At 37.9% G+C, this 22,435-nt stretch overlaps 4 protein-coding genes across 4 annotated transcripts; 2 read left to right on the top strand and 2 right to left on the bottom strand.

Moving 5' to 3' along the window:
• Positions 1-4,074: 4,074 nt before the first annotated feature.
• Positions 4,075-7,309, top strand: LOC112179124 (histone deacetylase complex subunit SAP18). The gene is made up of 6 exons (XM_024317455.2): positions 4,075-4,212; positions 4,325-4,357; positions 5,064-5,174; positions 5,365-5,460; positions 6,864-6,935; positions 7,015-7,309. Exons 1-6 carry the CDS (start codon positions 4,132-4,134, stop codon positions 7,045-7,047), a joined length of 426 nt encoding a protein of 141 aa, XP_024173223.1. The 5' UTR covers positions 4,075-4,131; the 3' UTR covers positions 7,048-7,309.
• A 733-nt stretch (positions 7,310-8,042) lies between these two features.
• On the top strand, positions 8,043-13,077 carry LOC112179106 (polygalacturonate 4-alpha-galacturonosyltransferase). The gene is made up of 11 exons (XM_024317432.2): positions 8,043-8,189; positions 8,334-8,489; positions 9,608-9,642; positions 9,757-9,816; positions 9,940-10,068; positions 10,181-10,244; positions 10,324-10,367; positions 10,490-10,824; positions 10,935-11,292; positions 11,699-12,286; positions 12,400-13,077. Exons 2-11 carry the CDS (start codon positions 8,363-8,365, stop codon positions 12,673-12,675), a joined length of 2,016 nt encoding a protein of 671 aa, XP_024173200.1. The 5' UTR covers positions 8,043-8,189; positions 8,334-8,362; the 3' UTR covers positions 12,676-13,077.
• A 158-nt stretch (positions 13,078-13,235) lies between these two features.
• LOC112179116 (gibberellin 20 oxidase 1) lies at positions 13,236-15,742 on the bottom strand. The gene is made up of 3 exons (XM_024317442.2): positions 15,202-15,742; positions 14,282-14,603; positions 13,236-13,733 (listed from the first exon to the last, which is right to left on the bottom strand). The coding sequence occupies exons 1-3, from the start codon at positions 15,717-15,719 to the stop codon at positions 13,443-13,445; spliced, it is 1,131 nt and encodes a 376-aa protein (XP_024173210.1). The 5' UTR covers positions 15,720-15,742; the 3' UTR covers positions 13,236-13,442.
• Positions 15,743-18,426: 2,684 nt separating this feature from the next.
• LOC112177956 (gibberellin 20 oxidase 1) lies at positions 18,427-21,509 on the bottom strand. Its single transcript, XM_024316190.2, has 3 exons — positions 20,905-21,509; positions 19,988-20,309; positions 18,427-18,864 (listed from the first exon to the last, which is right to left on the bottom strand). The coding sequence occupies exons 1-3, from the start codon at positions 21,420-21,422 to the stop codon at positions 18,574-18,576; spliced, it is 1,131 nt and encodes a 376-aa protein (XP_024171958.1). The 5' UTR covers positions 21,423-21,509; the 3' UTR covers positions 18,427-18,573.
• Positions 21,510-22,435: the final 926 nt, after the last annotated feature.

Raw genomic sequence — 22,435 nt, 5'->3', positions numbered from 1 at the left:
TCTTTTTCCAATTTTCTTTCTCTATAGCCTATAGGATATCCCAGATTGTACAAATAATTCAGCAGAATTGGCAAGAAAGATGTACACAATGTCCCTTTCTACAACCCTCTCAAGCAAACATCTCCCACTACACAAAATTTTACCACAAAGGGTGTGCAAATAGGAAATGGGTTGAAAAAGAAAAGGGATATGGTTTATTAAAAAAAGAAGTCACATAGGGCATTGATAATATTCCCACTGAGTTGAGCCCCAACGCTACAAAATGTAGTGTCTCATCAGGGTCTAATGTTCCCTATAAAGTAAGTGGTGGGGGTCCATAGGGTTTCCAATTTAGGAAAGCTTTGATGGCTGTGCTTGTGCTTGTCAATGCACATTACCCATTTCTGCTATGCCCCCATCAACTGAGTTTTCAAGTCATATGAGTCTCATGTCTTTTCTTCTTTGGAGTGAACTAGTGATCTAGAGAGAGATTTTCGTGGGGCACCTGCAGTCCTGCATCACATGGATATAGGACTGACCAATCAAACCCAGCAGTGTGATCTTTTGTGTATTGCACTTTTAAAAAGTAGGGGTAGTTTCAGAACAAAGAAAAAAATTATGATGTTTGATTGGCTTGCCCTATATCCACGTGGTGGGGAAGCCCATACCTAAGAATTTCTCAGTCATCAATAGGGAACAAAGAGTACTAATTTCTTTAGAATTGTATTCTTCTTTCATTGTTGTTCAGAGAAACTAAAATTTACTTTGTTTTATTTTTTGGGTGGTGGTTGTGGGGAATAATGTGGATATTATGGTTGAAGCCTAGTAGGTTGGGGTTTAAAGAAAGCTTTAATTGGCCTTGACGGGTACGTGCCTACGTGGTTTTAAGACTTTGCTGGTTTTTATCTGTGAAATTTGAGGAGTTTTGAACTTGGATACATGCTGCCAAGATTGGGGAAGATGAGGATGAACTTGTACTAACTTCTTCGTTGTTCTATTCAAGAAAAAACAATGGTGTCATTTTGTTAATCGATTACCCACCAGTATAAAAAATTGTACTGTCATTACCTTAGGTCAGTCATAACTAAAAAGTAAATCCAATGTAATCCAACCCTCAATAACTCTCCTTTTACCTTTTTCCAATACAGCAAAAAACTTGATGTTATATTGAATCACAAATTTCATGGCAGATGCTCTTGTAAATTTTGAACCATTTGGTATATGAATTTAGATGTTGGGAAGATGGTTTTCAGTTAAATATATTGTCAGATTTCAACTTTGACCAGTTTGATGCTGACCATGCTCGTGGCTTTAGCTTGTAATTTAATTTTCTTATGAAAAATATATATGGACTAAAAATAAAAGGAAAATGTCTCTTTACCTTAATTATAGGGATATTAACCCCTCTTACCCTAACTAATTATTAGTTTTCACCACCACCCTTTGATTATTAGTTTTCACTTTGATTGAGGAAGAAGATAAGGAGATTACATCAATTCGAAACCTTTTATCGGGGGCAATAAAAGGTTTTAAGTTTTATTGCCCTATAATAAAAAGTTTTATTACCCCCAAGTTTTATTGGCCCATAATAAAAAGTTTTATTACATAAAATGTTTTATTACCCCCAATAAAAAGTTTTATTGCCCTAGTATGAGATAGCTTGTAATCTTCAGTACACAAAAAAGGAAAAAAAAAAAAAGTAGAAATTTTCATGTGGAAAAATAAAACTTAATGGGAAATAGACATTTTCATATCGAAGACCCGCACCTTACTTTGAGAGTGATCTCCCTCACCGGCAGAGGCACTTTCCTCCGGCTTTTATGCACAAAGAAATGGTTGATATCCAAGCTCAGAACAACCAATTGAACCTCCACGACAACTAGATTTAAGTTGTTAATCAATAGGTGTAATGGAGTGCATCATTATTATTAATAAAGCATATGCATCTTTACTTTCTTCTAATGGAGTGCATCATTTGCAAAGCTCCCAATCAAATTCATAACCATCTTTACTTTCCCTTTTGTGTTTTTGTTGATAGAAAGATAAAAGACGTTTGCTTTATTTTCTGTGTCATGACATGGTGCCTTGCTCTGAGCGAAAGCAGGCCATAGTTAACTATATGATTTTAAAGAGTTAACCATAGTTATATGTTGTAAAATGGAAAGTGGTGAGCAAATTCAATTCTGGGAAGAACACTGTTCCTAGACTTTGAGGATCACAATGACCACTACATGACAGTTTTTATCATAAAATACAGGTTCTTGTTTGATGCTGGTGCCTCAAAGCAATGTTAAAGAGACAGATGTTTACAACTATGAAATAAAAAGAAGACTGTGTCAATTAAATTTCGTGAGTTTGATAGTAATTCTTCAGCATTATGTTTTGTCCACAACCATATCCTAAATTCTCCGTAATCTGCCCATCTTAATTTTCTTTGATGGCACGTTTACTTATTTGGAATGAAAAATAATCATGAATCGGAGACAACTGGAATGGAAGAATAAAGGAATTGGTATTGATTCTGGAGGAGTTGATTCCTAAACCCATCTCCCCCATTCGTAATCAAATTCCTGAGTATTCAGGAATCGATTCCTTATAAGGAGGTGGGACCTACACTCATTCCGATTCTTTCATGTGTTAGTAAACGCATAAATACTTTTACCGGGAATCATTCCAATTCCTTTATGTGCTAGTAAACACATAAATAAATTTACTCCGTAATCAGTCTCTCTCATTCCAAGTAAGTAAACATGCCTGAGAGAATAGCATTTATCTACCTTTTTGGCAGTTTGAAGCATATAGAACACTTACAACTCATCAAAAAATGTTAGGCTACTTCTCCATCTTAAATGTTTCAGCAAATTGTATGATAAAGAAGTTAACTAATTAATATGAGAATAGCCTAAGCAAAAGAAAAACAATGACAAAAATCAGAGAGAGAGAGAGAGAGAGAGTTGTTGGTCAAATTTCGGTGGTCTGAGTAGAAGAAAACTGGTGGTATGGCTGATCGAGACTTGGGCTAATGGAAGGTCTAGGTCGTTGATCGTCAACGTCGAGCGCCTGTTGATCATGTCGGAGTGGAGCAGAATCAGGTCATCCGACAGTTTGGATTGAAGTCTTGTGGTTTGGGCAGATTTGAGCTGGTATGAGGTAGCTGTTTTAGAGAACATGCTTAGCTTTTTATCTGTTTTAGCAGCTACACCAGACTCCTAAGTGACTCTTCATTATAATTTTTAACTATCTCGCTCCTAAATATAGAGAGCTATTGAGAGCGAGATGAGACTCTCTAAAATTCAAAACATTCATTTTGATTATGTAATTTAGAAATATATTTAAACTATTTAATCCTTATTAAAAAAAAAATCAAAACTAGTTAAAATATAAAGCACTGATGCAGAAGTATTTCTAAAGTGGTTAGCCAAAATGATTTTTTAGCTACTTTGGTTAAAATTTGACTCAAAAATTGCTAACATTGTTAAAGAGTCAAGGCCCCTAAATAAAATTAGGGGCACCATACTCCTTTTTTTTTTTTTTTGTTAAAGGGGCAAAAAAAAAAAATTTGATCAATAATTTATATTCCCGTTACAAGGTCTATGGCACCGGGACAAACATAAATATCTAAAAGTTGAGAAAGAAATCTCTAACAAAGAACATAATCGATTAAAGAGTGCATTTGTTTTTTTGTTTGTAAAAAAAAAGAAAAAAGGAAAAAACTAATACAAACAAACACTACATTACTACCCTATGATTCGAACAGAGAAATTATTATGTGGTCTTAGAGTACCATGTGACACTACCATGTGATGGTCTCAATCAATAATATCACTCGAATGTGGTGAGAACCATGCATGAAGGTGAAAAAAGAAAAGAAAAATTAATTTAAAATACAATTTAGAAATTATTACAAGTCACATGGGCCAATAATATCACTCCGGATCACCACATGTATTATGGTCCAGGACCATGTTATAATTTCCCGATTCGAACAATATCCACCGAGGCAACTAATGAAGAAAAAAAACATTAACGTTTGGGCCGACAACTCTTTTGAGTTTAGGATCCAACTTAAATTGCTAAGCCCAAAAACAAATAACAAGGTACAAAACAGACTCAACGAGCTAAGAAGAAGAGAAGCAGAAGCTCTGAGAAGAGATGGCCGGAGTAGCCCAACCACCGAAGAGAGGATTACCACCGCCTCCTCGCCCTCGATTTGGCCCTGTCGATCGCGAAAAGGTTCCCTCTTCGTTTTTATCTCTTGCCTGTTTGATTTTTTTCTTTCTGTTTTGCTTGATTTGCTGTTTTTTCTTTTACTGTTGGTGATTTTTGGGTGGTTGTTGAATTGCAGACTTGCCCCTTATTGCTTCGAGTTTTCACTAAGGTATATTACCCAATACTCGTGCCTGAGTTTTCTTCTGGGTTTCTATGGAATTCGAAGTTTAAGCTTGAATTTGATCGGTGGTGTATTTTCTGTTGAGGAATGAGAAATAGATTTAGCAGTAGCTCTTCACTTAAACAAGTGAAGACATTATTGTTGTAATGGGCACTCAACTTTGTGAGCAAGCCTTTGTGAAACTCATAAGGGAATTTTCTCCCTAATGATCGCTACAATGTTGGGATTAGGATATTATGTGCTGCGCTAGCCTTTGTTATATATTCTTTACTAGCATTTTCGTTGCTTGGCCTTGTGGAGTTCTGCCGAGTGCTTTCTATGATTGAATATTTGTTATTTAAAATTAAGTTGTGGACATATTATAGGTTCCTCTTTATTGTGGATTCTTGCATTGAGCTCGTATTTGTATTTTGTTCAAATATGTATATCATATGTGCGAGTACTCAATTGCCACAGTCAAGGTGGCATCATTTTGAAACTTAAACAAGCTATATATGATAAGAAAGTTGCATGACCTGATAGAAGCAAAATACGGAAAGTGGTGTAATGATTTTCTCAAATTAGGATATTTGTTCTCTTGTTTAATCCTGACAAAAGGGTCATATCTGCTTAGCGTAGATCTAGTTCTTAGTTGTCTGAGTCACATGTGCAAGTTATGCTCATAGTTATAATTTCCTTTTTCAATGTTTAATAGGCTGGAAGCCATCATGTCAATGATGATTTTGCAGTGAGAGGCAAGGAGCCGAAGGATGAGGTTCAAATTTATACATGGAAGGATGCTTCACTTCGTGAGTTAACTGATCTGGTAGACCCTCTCTCTATCTCTCTGTGATGTGTGTGTTGGTCTGTTGTTGTATATTTCTTTGTGGGTATATTCATGCCTGCAGTTATTTGCATAATTTACCCACAGTGGAGGATAGTTCTTCCCCATATCATGCTTTGCTGAATCTGTTTTTATTTTAATAATTTCGTAATTGATTGTGATTCTTTTTTAGGTCAAAGAGGTTGCCCCCGCAGCAAGACGGAGGAATGCAAAACTGTCCTTTGCTTTTGTATATCCAGATAAACGTGGCCGTTTCGTAGTCAGAGAGGTTAGTTATCCTTCCTCTTTCTTATGTCTTTTCTTTTCATTCATTCACTCTCTCTCTCTCTCTCTCTCTATATATATATATATATATATATATATATCTAGACACACACACATATATTACACATGGGAAATGTGTTAACGTATGACATGCATACAATTGCCTTAAAGCGGTAAAATGAGTCATCAAAATAATAATATTAGTCCTCAAAGTGATAATATGAGTCCTTAAAGTGGTAAATTTTCAGATTACCATATGAGTCCTCAAGTGGTAAAATGATTCCTTAAAGCGGTAAAATGAGTCCTCAAAGTGGTAAAAATAGTTGATGTATGAGATATATTAACATACCACAGCCTTTTCCTATTATATATATATATATTATTTATATGTAATCTAAGGATTGAGCAACAATTGTTATTTGTGACTATTTGGGAACTGTGTATCTTGGAGTTAATGACCACTTAAACTCCCTAACATTCCTTGTTTGCTTTAGAATCTTTAGCATAGTAAATGATTCTTGCATAGGAGCCATCCACTAGATTAGGGCATTATTTTTTAAAAGGTTTCATAATTCGGTTATAATGAATAAACAGAAAGAAATAGTTAACACAACCAGATATCTGGAACACTTGGGATGAAAGTGCTAAACAGTTAAGGTGTATAGTTAGTGATTTGAAGCAGAAGAAGTAAATGAAGTCAAAGGAAGTGGAAATACTTCATTCAATAGCTGCCCCCAAATAGCCAAAAGCAAACGAGACAAGATGCGGGTAACAATTTCAAAAGATAGAAATCCAGAAATGGAAAGGTTCTATTCTAAATTAATAAGTACTCTACTAATGCAGAAAGAAAGTTAGGCATGTCCACCACTTGAGAATTTGATAGGCCTCTTTCTCCAATGGTGAAGGTTCTTCTAACATGTGATTAACTATTATGCTTATGCAATGCAAGGGTATTGTTAATATCTTGACTCTGCTGCAATCTCGTCCAAGTCAATATCTGACTTGAGTGCCTCTACAATTTCTGCATGAATTTTGTAATTTCTGTTGGATGATTGTGTGGCTTATTTGTGGATAGTGTTGTTATCTTCATTTGGTACTTATTGTTTCATAAATAAGCTTAATTGCCAAAAAAAAAAAAAAAAAAAAACTGCATACATTTTTATACTCCTAGTTGGTTCGGTATGTTTGAAGTTTTCTCGGTTTAAAATTGGATTTGGTTGGTTGATTTAAAGTTTGGAGACTGACTCAAAAAGATCAGGGCCAAGTTGTGACTTGACAGCTCTAGTCTAAGATTTAATCACCATAGATAATCTAGTAAATGTGGTTGCACATATTCCTTGTAAAATGATGCACAAATTAGATTCCTGATGGGGTTCTGATTTGACTGGATTCTATTGCTTCATGAAGGTGGGGCAAACCTTTTCTTTTGGAAATGGAAGACTCGATGATGGCAAGACTTTGGCTGAGCTTGGCTTTGAGGTAGATATGATGTTCTTTTTTGTAGCTTCATATATCTGATGATATTTCATGTTCCTGGCTGATGTTCTCTGATATGCAGATCGGAGACTACTTGGACGTGGCAATTATGTAGACAATCTCTTTGCCATCGTCTGGTTCTATGGTTTAGCAGATTGGAAATCCTTGGGAGTTTAAGGAATATATGTATGCTAAACCACGGAGAAGGGGTGTTTAGATTTCTACTTTGTTTCAACTAGTTGGGTGTACATTGTACTTTGCTTTTTTGTTTCTTAGGGTTAGAGTATAAGCTAATGTTCTTGGATTTCCCCAGTGTCTGTGTGAGTCTTGTAACCACAAGTTATTTAAATTTAATAAAAATAAATTTTTTAAATAAATGATGAGTGTATTTTTGAAGCTTTGACTATATTATAGGTCTGATGTTTTGTTAATTGTTGAGTATTTATCCCTTAAGTAGGTTGATGTAAGAATGTAGTTATTTATTGGGAAAAGAAAGGTGAGATAACAATATGAAGATTTAGAAACAAGGAATGACAATTAGATGAAAACCATGATTTATGTCATTGTGTGGAGTAAATTCCATGAAAGTGGAATATCCATTCCAACTTCATTGTGGAATTCAATATGATGTTGTTTTAAAATCATCCAAAGCACATGAATTATGACATTTTCTTGTTCACCCAAACCAATTTACCATGGTGCATGTGATTCACATTTTTATAAAAATATTTCCAGTTGGACAGATTTTCAGTTAAATTGACCATAAATATGAAAATACGCTCTGCATATACGAAAATGCTTTTATTCTCTTTGAGCCCCTCTTTTCCACACTAGCCTTGATTCTCATCTCATTCCTAATTTCTTTGAGCTGTCATAGCAATGACGTGTGAACTACCCGCACTAACACACTTTATTGTCAGATAACGGTCGTACAGAGCAAGCCATACCTAAGAAGCTCTCCTCGTTTACGTTGTCTCGTCTTTTCATAGCCGATGGAAGCACACCGATATATGATGACAATTTGTTTAGCCATTTCTCAAATTTGCGCCATATGATAAAAGATGAAATGCAAAATAATAGAAAAAATAACTGAAAATAGAAAAATTGAAAAGAAAAAAAAACATCAATTATTAATTTCTGGTGCGGAAAAAATACAAAATGATTAACTATGAGTTGGGTCGGGCCAGAGAGAGAAGAGGAAGAAAGAGAGAGAGACAGAGACAGACTCAGACGACGGAAGAAAACCAAAAATCGGAGGTAAAAATTCACACTCCTCAACTCACTCTCCTCCACTTTTCCGATGGATTCTCATTCTCCGACCTCCACATCGCTCTAGCCAATAGATCCCTCTTTCTCTCTCTGATAATGAATCTCTGACTCTCTTTCTTCTTTCTATTGAAGCTGATAGAAATTCCAGGTATCGATTGGCAATGGCGGTGAAGCGCGGGCTCCACCGGAACCGAGCCGCCGGATCTCGATTCCCTATTGCGGTTTTTATATTCGTCCTGCTTCTCGTTCCCTTGATTTTCTTCGTCGGCCGTGGCCTCTACACCTCCGGTTGGTCCTCGCCTCCCGTTCAATTTATTATCGAATTCCGTTGAGGAAATTGTGTGTATTTATGACTTTATGTGTAGGCAAATGTTTAGGTTTGCGGATCTCAATTAGGTTTCGCTTTTTGGCTCTGCAGTTCCGGGAAAAATTATCATACTTGCTTGCAATTGCTCTCTTCTTTGCTTCAGAGAAGCAGAAAAAGTGAAAATTTAACGTCCTGCTGATACAATTACTGATCCAAAAATCCGAAATGCTATTTTCATATTCCTACTGTTAGGGCTTTTTGAGTTGTGAGGAATGCACATTTGTTTCAGACTTTGCAAGTGTTTTTTTGTGTGTTTTAAGATAGTGAGTGTATGAGTGTGTCTTGCAGTATTAGGACGGAGAGCTTAGCTTTGTCCCGGTACCTTGATGGTCTATTTTTAAGCAGATTTTGGTGATATATTAAAAGATATCCTACCTGAATGAAATTCGAGTCAAATTCGTTACTTTTTATGGTCTTAGTCTGATTGCTCCTATATATTAGCAGATCAACCACAATGGTGTTTTGATACAGATGTGGTCGAGAACAATTATGATTGTGAATGTTGCATGTGCCATCGCTGTTACTATAATAATGTGATATTGTTTAATTGCAGTTTAGTCGTAATCCACTATTTTTACCACTTTATAGTGGCTGAGAGAGTGGAGGTATTGGATTTCTTGAGCCAAACCTCAGTGCAAGTGAAAATGATAGAATGAGTTTATAGATGGCTCTTATTTATCATGATTTTAAGTTTCCTCAGAAGCTTACGCAAGATTTTAGTTGTATAAGTTGCCCATTTGCACCTTGTAGGTGGTCTGTATTTGAGCTTAAAATTCATGATTGATTGACGGGGCTGGTAATCCTGTAAAAGTCTTGTTGAAGAGATGTTGGTTTATATCTTGTGTACTTTATTGTATACTTGGGTTAGCTAATGTTGGAATTATGAAAAGTTTCCTAAATGTCAATCCATTGGCATATTCATTTGTTTCCTTTTAATACTAATCGATGGTTGTTATTTGTAGTTAGTTTTCTGTGCAAGTCACATGTTTATGCAAGTCTCTCTGGTCTTGACTAGTACTGATTATTGCTATTTGTGCAGATCAAAATGAGATATTATCTGGTCCTGGTGAAAAGGTATGGCTTCATGCTTGCATTGATTTCTGCCTCAAATCTTGTTTGCATACTGTTTTCTACAATAAAGTAAAATAAAATTACAAAACCGTTTTGAGAACCATGTTCCTGGTGCAGAATTTGGATTGGAGGGAACGAGTGGCGCTGCAACATGCCAAATCTCTTTTCTCAAAAGAGGCAAGTGCAACTCTACTAAATTTATGTGTTATACTCATTTCTGAGTTCATAGAAATGGTGGTATTTTTCCTATTTTGTTGAGTGTTCTCCCTAACCAGCATTCTGATTGAATCAACATATTAGGTCATTGATGTGATTGCAGCCAGCACAAATGACATGGGGCCTTTGAGCCTTGATTTCTTCAGAAAAAACAATTTGTCAGCTTCGTGGAAAGTCATTGGGGAAAAGACATCTGTTGCAACAGATCCTGAGGTTAGTATTTGTATTATACTTTCTCCTTGGAATTTTGACTATTTCTTATGCTGGAAAGATATCATCAATTTGTAGCTGCTGATTGCTTTTGTTTTGTTTTGTATGTGCAAAGATAAATTTGACAGCCGTAGATGCAAAACAAGAGACATCTAGGGTTAAAGTGGATGATGATTCAGGTGGTAATATGTTCCGATAGCATTTGCTTATGGCTGTGAAACACTTCTACATTCTTTTTGATTTTATTGTTCTTTGCAGATAATCTTGCTCAACCTCTTGATCCTGCAAAACTAGCCCGAAGGGTAATTGTCATACTTACCTATGTTCCGTGTTACTGCAGTGTTATGTCTATTTGGGGTCTCTAATTTTGTATTACTGCAGTATTGGTTAAATTCTAATTTTTGCATTGTAAGCAATTCTGCAGCAATTAAGAGAGAGCAGACGTGCAAGCCGTGCAACTGAGTTGACACAACATGATGATGAATCAATTGTAAAACTTGAAAGTGCAGCCATTGAACGCTCCAAATCAGTTGACTCGGCAGTTCTTGGAAAATACAGCATTTGGAGGAAAGAAAACGAGAATGAAAACTCTGACTCAACAGTGCGCTTGATGCGGGACCAAATCATAATGGCAAGGGTTTACTTAAGTATTGCGAAGATGAAGAACAAGCCTGATCTGTATGCGCAACTACAGACTCGACTAAGAGAATCTCAGCGTGCATTGGGAGAGACAACTGCTGATGCAGATTTACCTAAAAGGTACCATTTTCTTGACTGTGTATCATATATCTGCATCTTATTTTAGATATAGTGAATTAGTGATTATTATGACACTTTTTACTTTTTTTTTATGGCTGATTCACTTGTAGTGCACCGGAGAGAATAAAAGCTATGGGCCAAGTTCTTTCAAAGTCGAGAGAGCAACTGTATGATTGTAACCTGGTCACTGGAAAGCTGAGAGCAATGCTTCAGTCTGCAGATGAACAAGTGCGGAGCTTGAAGAAGCAGAGCACATTCCTTAGTCAGTTAGCTGCCAAGACCATACCAAATGGAATCCACTGCTTGTCTATGCGCCTAACCATAGATTATTACCTCCTTCCTATGGAGAAGAGAAAATTCCCTAGAAGTGAGAACTTGGAAAATCCTAGTCTTTATCATTACGCTCTCTTCTCTGACAATGTCTTGGCTGCATCGGTCGTTGTCAACTCTACTGTCAAGAATGCCAAGGTAATCGGAACTATCATATTCTATACTGCTGTCTAATTGTGCGTGCATTTGTGTCTTGTGAACAAATTTTTTTTTTAAAAAAAAAAAAAAGTATGTAAACAATGCTTTATTGTCACCAGTTTCTAAATCTTTTAAAGGAAGACATCTTGACATCTATTGGCTTGATGTTTTATCATGAAGGTCTTTTGTATATTTTTTCTCAAGCAGGGCCCATCTTTGGTGGACCTCAGACTAAGAAATTTTTAAAACTGAAAAGAACTTTTATATTGAGCTAGGGCCTGAGGCTCATGGCATCATGTGATCTATTTGACAATTTTCTTACTCTATCTGCTTTCATTATTCTTACTTTTTTTTTTTTTTTTGGCCTGATAGTTTGTTTACTTGTATGCTTTTTTGGTGATTGCAGGATCCTTCAAAACATGTATTCCATCTTGTTACTGATAAGCTTAACTTTGGAGCCATGAATATGTGGTTCTTATTGAATCCTCCTGGAAAGGCAACAATTCATGTTGAAAATGTTGATGAGTTTAAGTGGCTTAACTCATCATACTGCCCAGTTCTGCGGCAACTTGAGTCTGCCGCAATGAAAAACTATTATTTCAAGGCTGACCATCCTACCACTCTCTCATCTGGGGCTTCTAATCTGAAGTACCGCAACCCAAAGTATCTCTCAATGCTTAATCATCTGAGGTTCTATCTTCCGCAGGTTTATCCCAAGTTGGATAAGATCTTGTTTCTTGATGATGACATTGTTGTCCAGAAAGACTTAACTGGATTGTGGGCAGTGGATCTACATGGAAAAGTGAATGGTGCAGTAGAAACCTGTGGTGAGAGCTTCCATCGTTTTGATAAGTATCTAAACTTTTCAAATCCCCATATTGCAAGAAACTTTGATCCAAATGCATGTGGATGGGCGTATGGAATGAACATGTTTGATCTGAAGGAGTGGAAAAAGAAAGATATAACTGGTATCTATCACAAGTGGCAGAACATGGTGAGTGTCTGGAACCTCGCATTTCTCCTTCTGAATGTTTTATTCTCTTACATTGGTTAGTTCCTTTTAAAATTGACCATAGCTATTTCTTTCCATATGTGTTGTGGTTTTAGAATGAAGAGAGGACACTGTGGAAACTTGGAACACTACCTCCAGGGCTAATCACATTTTACGGGCTGACACATCCATTGCAGAAGTCATGGCATGTGCTTGGTTTGGGCTATAATCCAAGTCTTGATAGGAACGAGATTGAGAACGCAGCTGTTGTACACTATAATGGTAACATGAAACCATGGCTGGAGTTGGCGATGACAAAGTACCGAGGATACTGGACAAAGTACATCAAGTATGACCATCCCTATCTTCGCAGCTGCAAGCTAAGTGAATGAATCTGAAAATGGGGATTTACGTAAATAGTGGATACTCGGTCTCGTTCACCTGCTCCTTGGTATCTTCATCTGACAAGTCACTTAGGTTATTTGTGGTCATCTAGAGAAGGTATTGGCTTTCTCTTTACCGCATTCCACCATTGTTTATTCCATTTGTAATTCATTCAATTCCCATTCCATCGATTGTCACCCATTGGAACCGGGTAGCAACAAATTCTTTGCCTTAATGACCTGTATAATAAACTCATACCTTATTTTGTTTGAAGCTAAGATGCGAAACATGATTAGGATCAATTGTCCAAGATGCTGTATTCTTTGAACAATACCTCTCACGTGGATAGTGTAATTTGTAGCGAATCTCTTATATTAATTGGTTAGAGCACTAGCCCTGTCTTGCTTTTGTTTTGTTTTCTTAATGATGTTGCAGTTGGTGATTGAGTGTTGAGCATGATGCTTGGATGCAGCTTTCTCTAATTTCGTTCCTTTGATATTATGTTTGTTATCCTTGATATTATCATTTGATATTTCAGCCCTGAAATGTGAAAAGTACCCCAGAGTTTGCCATTAGCATTTCCTAAAATGAGGTTTAAAATACCAATTCCCCAGTTTTGGGGCTCATCTGGTCGGGACCATAGGCCCAAGCCTTGTCCACCACATTTCATGCTTGAATTGACAGAAAACTATACTTTAGAACAATAAGCTAGATAATCTGGAGTCCCTTTATTTCTTTATTCCCTTGTACACTACCAAAGCACTTAACAGACTCCCTAGTTTCCTTGTTCTTTCTTTTCCTCTCCACCTTTCTGCTCATTAATCCAGTCCGAGAAAGCATCAATGGTGCTCATGTCAGCCCTGTAGTGTTTCTGGGTAAACTCTAGCAGAGTAGGCCAAGTAAAGTCTGGGTACAATCTCGGGTTATCAGCACTGATCAAACTTGCTGGTGGAGTCACTACTCTGTCCTTGTTTGGATTGAGAAAGAAAGCAAGAGATTTCCTTACAGTTCTGTTGTTTACCACAGCCCTGTGCAAGCAGCTCTTGTAAATACCATTGCACAGAGCCTGAAAGTTCACATCATGCGGAAAGCATATATTAGCATATAGAAAGTAACATTTAATTCAGCCAACAAAGAAAAATAACATTAATAAATCCCTATTTTTCTCCAACTCAAGGATGTAGCCTGTAGGTGTGTAAATTAGAGGCCAAGACACGGTTTGGAGGCTTAAAGTCGACGAGAGTAGAAAAGTGACACTAGTTTACTAATAATATTGCCGAAGCCTATCCAGATGGTGACATCCAATATCTAGAAAGGTCCATAGACCTAATTGAGCCCTTCCAAAAAATAACCCGACCAATGTGGCTAAACTGAAGACGATATCGGTGCTTTATATAGTATGACAAATTAGTGAGCTTGAAGAGTGATCCATATTGCTGCACAAAAAAGTACGACTAACAGTACCAAAGCCTAACTGCATTGTCAAATCCAACCTAAATAGATAATAACTCTAGAGTGGTCAATGTGAATGCAGTATAGGTGCAATGATATTAGTACTAGTGCTTCTGCATGCTATTCCATTGCGATACATATTAATGAATATAGTTAACTTACCATGAAAGTATCACCAATGTTGACAACGAAAGAACCAAGGACAGGAGTAACGGTGTGCCACTTCTCATCCAAAAACACTTCAAGTCCCCCTACTTGATCCTGATGAAGGATTGTCAAGGAAGTGGGATCACAGTGAGGCCCAGTTCCCAGTGTCAGATCTGGTTTTTGGCACATTGGATAGTAGTTCAACCTCATGATCGAATCGTTTCCATCGTAGAACTCTTTGAAGTACTCCCGCGCAACTCCCAGGCTCAGTCCCAGTAGCTCCAGTATCCCATTGGATAGTTTGTTCATCACTTCCGAGTATTCTTGGTAGAGCTTCCTAGAAAGACCAGCACATAAGTAAAAGCAATGACCACAATATTGGATATCTCGGATAACTAAGGTCTAAAAACAAGGGTATATCGGCAGAGCTATCTAAAGAATTTAGGTATTGCTGAAAATTATATGAAATTTCTCGGTAAATCAACTAAAATGTACTAAATTAAATATTGGGAAGAATAGAATTAAATAGAGAAACATATCTTAAAAAAAGAAAAAAATGTCGGAGAGATGTTGTATTTGACATCTATAATTTGAGAAAATGATCTATCATTCAGACTATCAGTAAAAAGTTATATATAAGATCTATGAGATCTCACTGAAAATTTTGTTTTTATCGATTGTAATTAACATCAGTCATCTACTTTGTGTAATCTTAATTTTATTATAGGTAATTGCTCCATTTATAACCGATGTCTGTGAACAAATTTGTTTTCAAGGTTATAACTTTAGTTCAGTTATACATAAACAGTACAAAATTTATGTGATAATTTTATTGTTAATGTCGTAATTTCGATCCAATTATATGTAAAATGAATGAATGTCATCATAGTACCGTAGACAAAGTAGTAGGAGGTGAAATCACAGTGTATTATTACCCGATTTCTCTGAAATCTTCACCCAACACATTCACAAAGTAGTCCTTAACGACTGTAGAGCTCTGGCTCTCAGCAGAGTACCTGAAAGAAAGTGTTTCTTTCCATGGAAGTTTGGAGTTAAACCTGCCGGTGAAGCTACTAGTATAACCGTTGCTCTCACCAACCTTCCTCTGAGCCCTTTGCTTCTCCGAGAGCTTCATCTCAAAGAACACGTCCATGTACTCGTGAGCTTTCGCAATGAGCTCCGGATCAACTCCGTGGTTCACAATGAGGAAGAATCCATGCTTCTTGCAGGCCTCGTCGACCGAACGAATCGAGTTCGCGACGATGGCAGGATCGCCGCTGAGGAAGCCGTTGAGGTCGATGGCCGGAGCGAGAAGGTCCGGCCGGTCGGGGCTCGGCTTTTCGTGGTCCGGCCATATGAACTGGGAAGGGATGTTCGATTGGTACTGAATGACTTGGGAGTCGAAAACCATAGGGGTTTGCTCAGCAGGAGCAGGCACCAGCATGGCCAACATGGTTTAGGGTTCTGAGACTCAGAGATGGTTTGTGAAGAGGAGCCAGACTGCAGAGAGCTTATATTTAAAGAAGACGAGGGGGAGAGAAGGGAGCAGAGATTACGTTACAACTGTAGGACATGCATGGGGTGTTTTACAAGTGTAGGGATGTCATCAATTGCATGCAGGTTAGATGCATGAATCACACACATACATGACAGGTTGATGTCACATGTTTGTTGTGAGAACACAAATCATGTTCAACGCATACATACAGGACAGGAACGCAGGAGGTTAATCTTTCCTTGGAAATCGATGGAAATCGATGAGGTTGGGAATGGGGGCTGGATTTATGGATAAAGTGATCGCTTTGTTTTTAATTTGAGACTTTAGTGGATTACATTCACGGTCTCTTTCACTTTCCGATATTTCCTTCTTTACAATTTACACTGCATGCACATAGACGTTTATATTCAAATCCTCATTTAATATCCTTTACCATTTATGTAGCCTCTTAAAAAGTTTTCTTTTTAGTCTGTAGCTAAGATTCTAAACCTGTTTAGGTTCAAATGTATACTGTATTCTTTGAACAACATCTCTCAGGTTGATAGAATAATTTATAGAGAATCTCGTATATTAATTGGTTAGAGCACGTACCAACCTAGCTGTCTACCTTTTGTTTTGTTTTCTTAATGACGTTTCAGTTGGTGATTTAGTGTTGAGTTGTTGACCACGATGCTTGGATGCAGCTTTCTCTATTTTCCTAAAATGAGGTTTAAAATTCCTCAGTTTGGGGCTCATTTGGTTGGGACCATAGGCAAAAGCCTAGTCCGCGCCACATGCCTAAGGCCAGGTCTGGGCATCGAAGAGGTTGAGTTTACCCGAAACTAATGAGGTTTTTTATTGGGACCTGGGAAAACTTAAACCTCTTTGAGCCAAAACACAAAATTGAGCAAAAATTATCCCATCTATCATAGCAACAGATTTTTTATTCTCACCTACCCAAATTAATAGCAAATGACCATTTTGTCCTCAACTCAATTAAACAATTACTTCCACTGCCACTCTCTCTCTCTCTCTCTCTCTCTCTCTCTCTCTCTCTCTCTCTCTCTCTCTCTCTCTCTCTCTCTCTCTCTCTCTCTCTCTCTCTCTCTCTCTCTCTCTCTCCCCAGACGCCGGCTTTCTCTCTCCAGTCTTCTTCGTCGACGACATTCTCACCGGCGACTAAAGTTGTCGATAGCGATAGTGAGAAGCAGCACCGGTGCCTTCTTTTGCAAGCGGATGACGGGGAGCCGGCGACAACTCAAATCCGCAGCCGGAGACATCAACCTCTCCCTCCTTGGCGAAATTTCATCAACGAGCCCACCTGAGGCAATTTTCAGGTGAGATTGTTATGCTGGAGGTCCAAGCCACACCAATTTTCAGGTATTTCCAGATTCAGATGCTAATTCGATCTCGGAGCCAGACCTGGTAGCCGCTCGACGACTCATTTGCCCTGAACTGAGGATCCGAACTCCGGCATCATCCACTCTTGAGGACGACGAATGTCGGTCGGAGCTACCTCGCCAGAGTCGAACACCTGGTAGGTGATCTCGGAGTCGGAGCTCCAAGGCACTGAAGAGAAACGTCCAGCTCTTGATGGGAAACCAGAGCATTTTCTAGGTGCCCAAATCAGTTTTTTTTTTTTTTTTGGGGTAAAATGGGGGCAGAAGGAAAAAAAAAGAGAAAAAAAAGGTTTTATTGGGGGTAATGAAGGTCTATTGGGGAGCAATACAGCTCTGTTAAAGGTCTATTGGGGGCAATAGACGTTTATTGGGTGGCAATAAATGTTTTAAACTGATGTAATCTCCTCTTTTTTTCCTTAATCAAAGTTTTATTTGTCTAATTTTAGTGATATTAGTTCTCGTTCCGGTGACTGAAAGATCTATTGGGGGGGGGGGTAATAAACCTCTTCAGCCCCATATGAGATCTCAGACAACCTCTTTAGAGACTTCTGGCGAGGTTTCATAAATCTTTATTGCCCCCAATAAAGGTCTATTTGGGAGCAAGTATTGGGGGGCAATAAAATTTTCCGGCGACCTAGAAGATCTCCAACGACCACTCTAGGGACCTTAGGCGAGGTTTTCAAAGAAGTTTGATGGGTGGCAGTCGATGATCAGATTCCGGCGATCATTGGCTGAAATCTGGCCACCGGTGACCCGATTCTTGCGGCTGGTGACTGGACTCCGGTGAAGTCTCCTATGGCTTCTCTCTCTTCAATTATTTTTCTCTCTCTATGTAACAAAGAGGTGAGGGCAAAATAGTCTAAAAAAAAAAACTTAATTGGGTATTAGGGAAGACCTTATTAGAGTTTTTATGGGAAATGGGTAATTAAAAAAATCTTAATGGGATAAATGACCCTAGAATTAGGGTTAATGGACAAAAACCTATTTTTTAAATTATCAAATCATGTATTTCATCTCTTGTTGGGATGAGAAATTTCAAAGAAATTATATTTTCTCTGCCTTTGCTAAACCAATAAGGATCAAGTTTTTATGCAACCATTGTCATTGCAACCCTTCCAGAGATCAACACCTATCATCAACTTGAAATCTTAATCAATAGCAAGCCTGAGCATGGATTACATCTCCACTTTAATTTATAGTATTCTATATATGTATGTATGAATATGGCGAAAAACTAAAATTTATTATCAGACAGCAAATCAGTAATATTGATGCCCGAGCACATTTTCCTGATCAATAAGAAATACATGTTAAGGACACAATTCATGCTTGAATTGACAGAAAACTAAAATTTAGAACAATAAGCTAGATAATCTGGAGTCCCTTTATTTCTATTCCCTTGTACACTACCAAAGCACTTAAGAGACTCCCTAGTTTCCTCGTTCTTTCTTTTCCTCTCCACCTTTCTGCTTATTAATCCAGTCCGAGAAAGCATCCATGGTGCTCATGTCAGCCCTGTAGTGTTTCTGGGTAAACTCTAGCAGAGTAGGCCAAGTAAAGTCCGGGTACAATCTCGGGTTATCAGAACTGATCAAACTTGCTGGTGGAGTCACTACTCTGTCCTTGCTTGGATTGAGAAAGAAAGCAAGAGATTTCCTTACAGTTTTGTTGTTTACCACAGCCCTGTGTAAGCAGCTCTTGTAAATCCCGTTGCACAGAGCCTGCAAATTCACATCATGAGGAAAGCATACATTAATTAATCCCCATTTTTGTCCAACTCTAAAATCTAAGTGTGTAAATTAGAGGCCAAGGAAATATCGTGGAGGCTTAATGTCGTTCACATTAGAAAAGTAACACTGTAGTTTTACTACTAATATTACCGAAGCCTATCGAGATGGTAACACCCAACCAACAGAGGTCCATAGACCTAATTGAGCCATTCCAAAAAATAACGTGAACAATGTGGCTAAACTGAAACAATATCGGTGCTTTATATATATATAGCACGACTATTTAATTAGTTAGCTTGAAGAGTGATAAAAACTGATTATTGCACAACAAAACGACTTATAGTACCAGAGCCTAACTGCATAGAAAAATCCAACCTAAATAGATAATAACTCTTGACCGGTCAAGGTGAAGGCAATAAAGGTGCAATGAGAGCAAGTGAAGCGGTCTCGTTTTGACTGGGCACACTGGTAGGGAAACATGATGTAGTGACTGGGCACAGCCAAAAACACTCCTCCACCGGGCCTAATTTGACTAGCCAAAACTTGGCTTTTGATGACTTAGGCGAAGAAAAAGGGCAAAGCCTTGACTAATTTCTTGACCAGTCGAAGGAGAGGCCCAGCTGCCACGTCGGAAGAGGAGAGAACGTGGCTGACGTCAAGGCGCAGAGACAGACGCGGAGAAAAGGGAGACTGGAGCGCACGGACGAATGAGGAAGCCCCAGCTGGAGTCTGCATCTTTTTTGTCGCCTACCAGAGAGGAATTGGCTGGTTTGGAATTTGAGGGCCCAACGGTCAAATGATCTACACCGTTGGATTGAATAGTGAAGACAGATCTAACGGCTAGGCAATTAATATGTATGATTATATATGTAAGGTAACAAAACAGTAAGAGAAAAAAGAGATGAACTGTGAAAAGTGAACAGTATTGATTGGTCAAGAAAAAAAAAACGGGTGGAAACCCATATCCAGTGAACAGTAACTTGACTGGTCGACGCCTCGACTTTTCGACCTTGACATTTCTTGACTATGGGTGAACTTGTTCTGATACGAGTAGTACTTGTGCCTCTACATGCTATTCCATTGGGCAACATATTCTTGAGTAGAGTAAACTTACCATAAAAGTATCACCAATGTTGATAACGAAAGAACCAAGGACAGGAGTAACGGTGTGCCACTTCTCATCGAAAAACACTTCAAGTCCGCCTACTTGGTCCTGATGAAGGATTGTCAAGGAAGTGGGATCACGGTGAGGCCCAGTTCCCAGTGTTAGATCTGGTTTTTGGCACATTGGATAGTAGTTCAACCTCATGATTGAATCGTTTCCTCCGTAGAACTCTTTGAAGTACTCCCGCCCAACTCCCAGGCTCAGTCCCAATAGTTCCAGTATTCCATGAGATAGTTTGTTCATCACTTCTGTGTATTCTTGGTAGAACTTCCTAGAAAAAAAGAAGAAGACCAAAATATTGGATACTGAGGATAATTAAGGTATAAAAATAAGGGTATATCGACAGATCCATCAAAATCAACTAAAACATACTAGATCTAAAAATTGGAAAGAAGATAATAAATAAGAGAGAGTATATATATATACACGAGAGATGTTGTATTTGACATCTCTAATTTGAGAAAATTATCTATTTTTAAGACCTTGAGTAAAAGGTTATATATATATATATATATATATATATATAAAAGATCTATAAGATTTCACTGAAAATTCTACAAATACATACATGTGTGTCAAACAGTTTATAATAATTTCTTTATCATTGTCGTAACGTGAGTTCACTAGAGCTCATTACTTTTGTGTAATTTTAGTTTTATTAGAGCTCATTACTCTATCTACAGCCTGGTTACAAGAATAATTTATTATATAACATTTAATTATATGTAAATTGTATAAAACAAATGTAATAACTTCATTGTTAAAGTTGTAATTTTGATTCAATTAGATACCTAGATGTAAATACATGTCAAAATTATAGTAACATTGACCAAGTGGTAGGAGGTGGGATCACAATATATTATTACCCGATTTCTTTGAAATCTTCACCCAACACATTCACAAAGTAGTCCTTGACGACTGTTGAGCTCTGGCTCTCAGCAGAGTACCTGAAAGAAAGTGTTTCTTTCCATGGAAGTTTGGAATTAAACCTGCCGGTGAAGCTACTAGTATAACCGTAGCTCTCACCAACCTTCCTCTGAGCCCTTTGCTTCTCCGAGAGCTTCATCTTAAAGAACACGTCCATGTACTCGTGAGCTTTCGCAATGAGCTCCGGATCAACTCCGTGGTTCACAATGAGGAAGAAACCATGCTTCTTGCAGGCCTCGTCGACCGAACGAATTGAGTTCGCGACGATGGCAGGGTCGCCGCTGAGGAAGCCGTTGAGGTCGATAGCCGGAGAGAGAAGGTCCTGCCTGTCGGGGGTCGGCTTCTCGTGGTCCGGCCATATGAACTGGGAAGGAATGTTGGATTGGTACTGAATGACTTGGGAGTCGAAAACCATAGGGGTTTGCTCAGCAGGAGCAGGCACCGGCATGGCCAACATGGTTAAGGGTTTTTTGCAAAGGAGACTCAGAGACAGAGAGATGGTTTGTTCCGCAAGAGGAGTCAGGCTAGGTGTGATTCATGCATGTTACCTGAATATTGACCCAAAAAAAAATGCATGTTACCTGAATGTACATTATGTACGGATAAAGGTTGGAAAATGCTGAGCAACCCTTCCTTCTTTACAATTTACACTACATGCGCATAGAAGTTTAAATCCAAATCATCTTTTAATATCCTTACCATTTATAATTTTATATAGCCTCTTAAAAAGTTTTCTTTTTGGCCCGTAGCTACCTCCTAAATTTTAGGGATTTGGAGAAACATATTTGACAATTTTATTTGATATGATGTAATCCATTGACTTATATGTTACTAGAATTAGGCCGATAAGAGATTATAGATGCCACATAAAACTGGTAATTGGGGCTGAATGTACAGGTGAGGGTTGGAAAAAAACATTTCCTTCTTACAATCCACGTTGCTACATGGCTACATGCAGACAGACTTTTAAAATCCATATCACCTTTTATATTAACCATGTATATAGCCTCTTTACTCTTAGGCTTCTTTTGGTTGTTGGAAAGAAAATTGATTTATTGGTCTTTCCTATGAGCATAGGAAAGTAAATTTCCTATTAGTTTTCCTACCAATGTTTGGAAATGCCAGGAAAGTAATCGGAAAATATATTTTACTTTCATTTCCGATGTTTGGTTTGTGCAAGAATAGGAAAGTAGGCAACATCAATTTTTCAATAATATCCTTGTTATCAAAACATAAACAATTCAAGATTCAAAAGTTTCTTAGATAATTTGATAATAAATGCAGGGAAAGTATGAGGGAAAATGAATCTCATGAGGAGTGGGAGGGTCCATTCTTCCCCCCACCCCCAATTTTCCCTTCATGCAGAAAAGTTGTTCATTTCCTTGGGTGTGCCAAACACAGGAAATGATAAAGTTTCCCTTCCCAACCTTTTCATTCCCCGAACCAAACGAGACCTTCAGTTTCTTTTTG

The sequence above is a fragment of the Rosa chinensis genome, chromosome 1, assembly GCF_002994745.2.
Source record: "Rosa chinensis cultivar Old Blush chromosome 1, RchiOBHm-V2, whole genome shotgun sequence".
NCBI classification, from domain to species: Eukaryota; Viridiplantae; Streptophyta; class Magnoliopsida; order Rosales; family Rosaceae; genus Rosa; species Rosa chinensis.
Note: the sequence above shows the minus strand (reverse complement) of the source record. Positions and strands in the feature narration are given on the sequence as shown.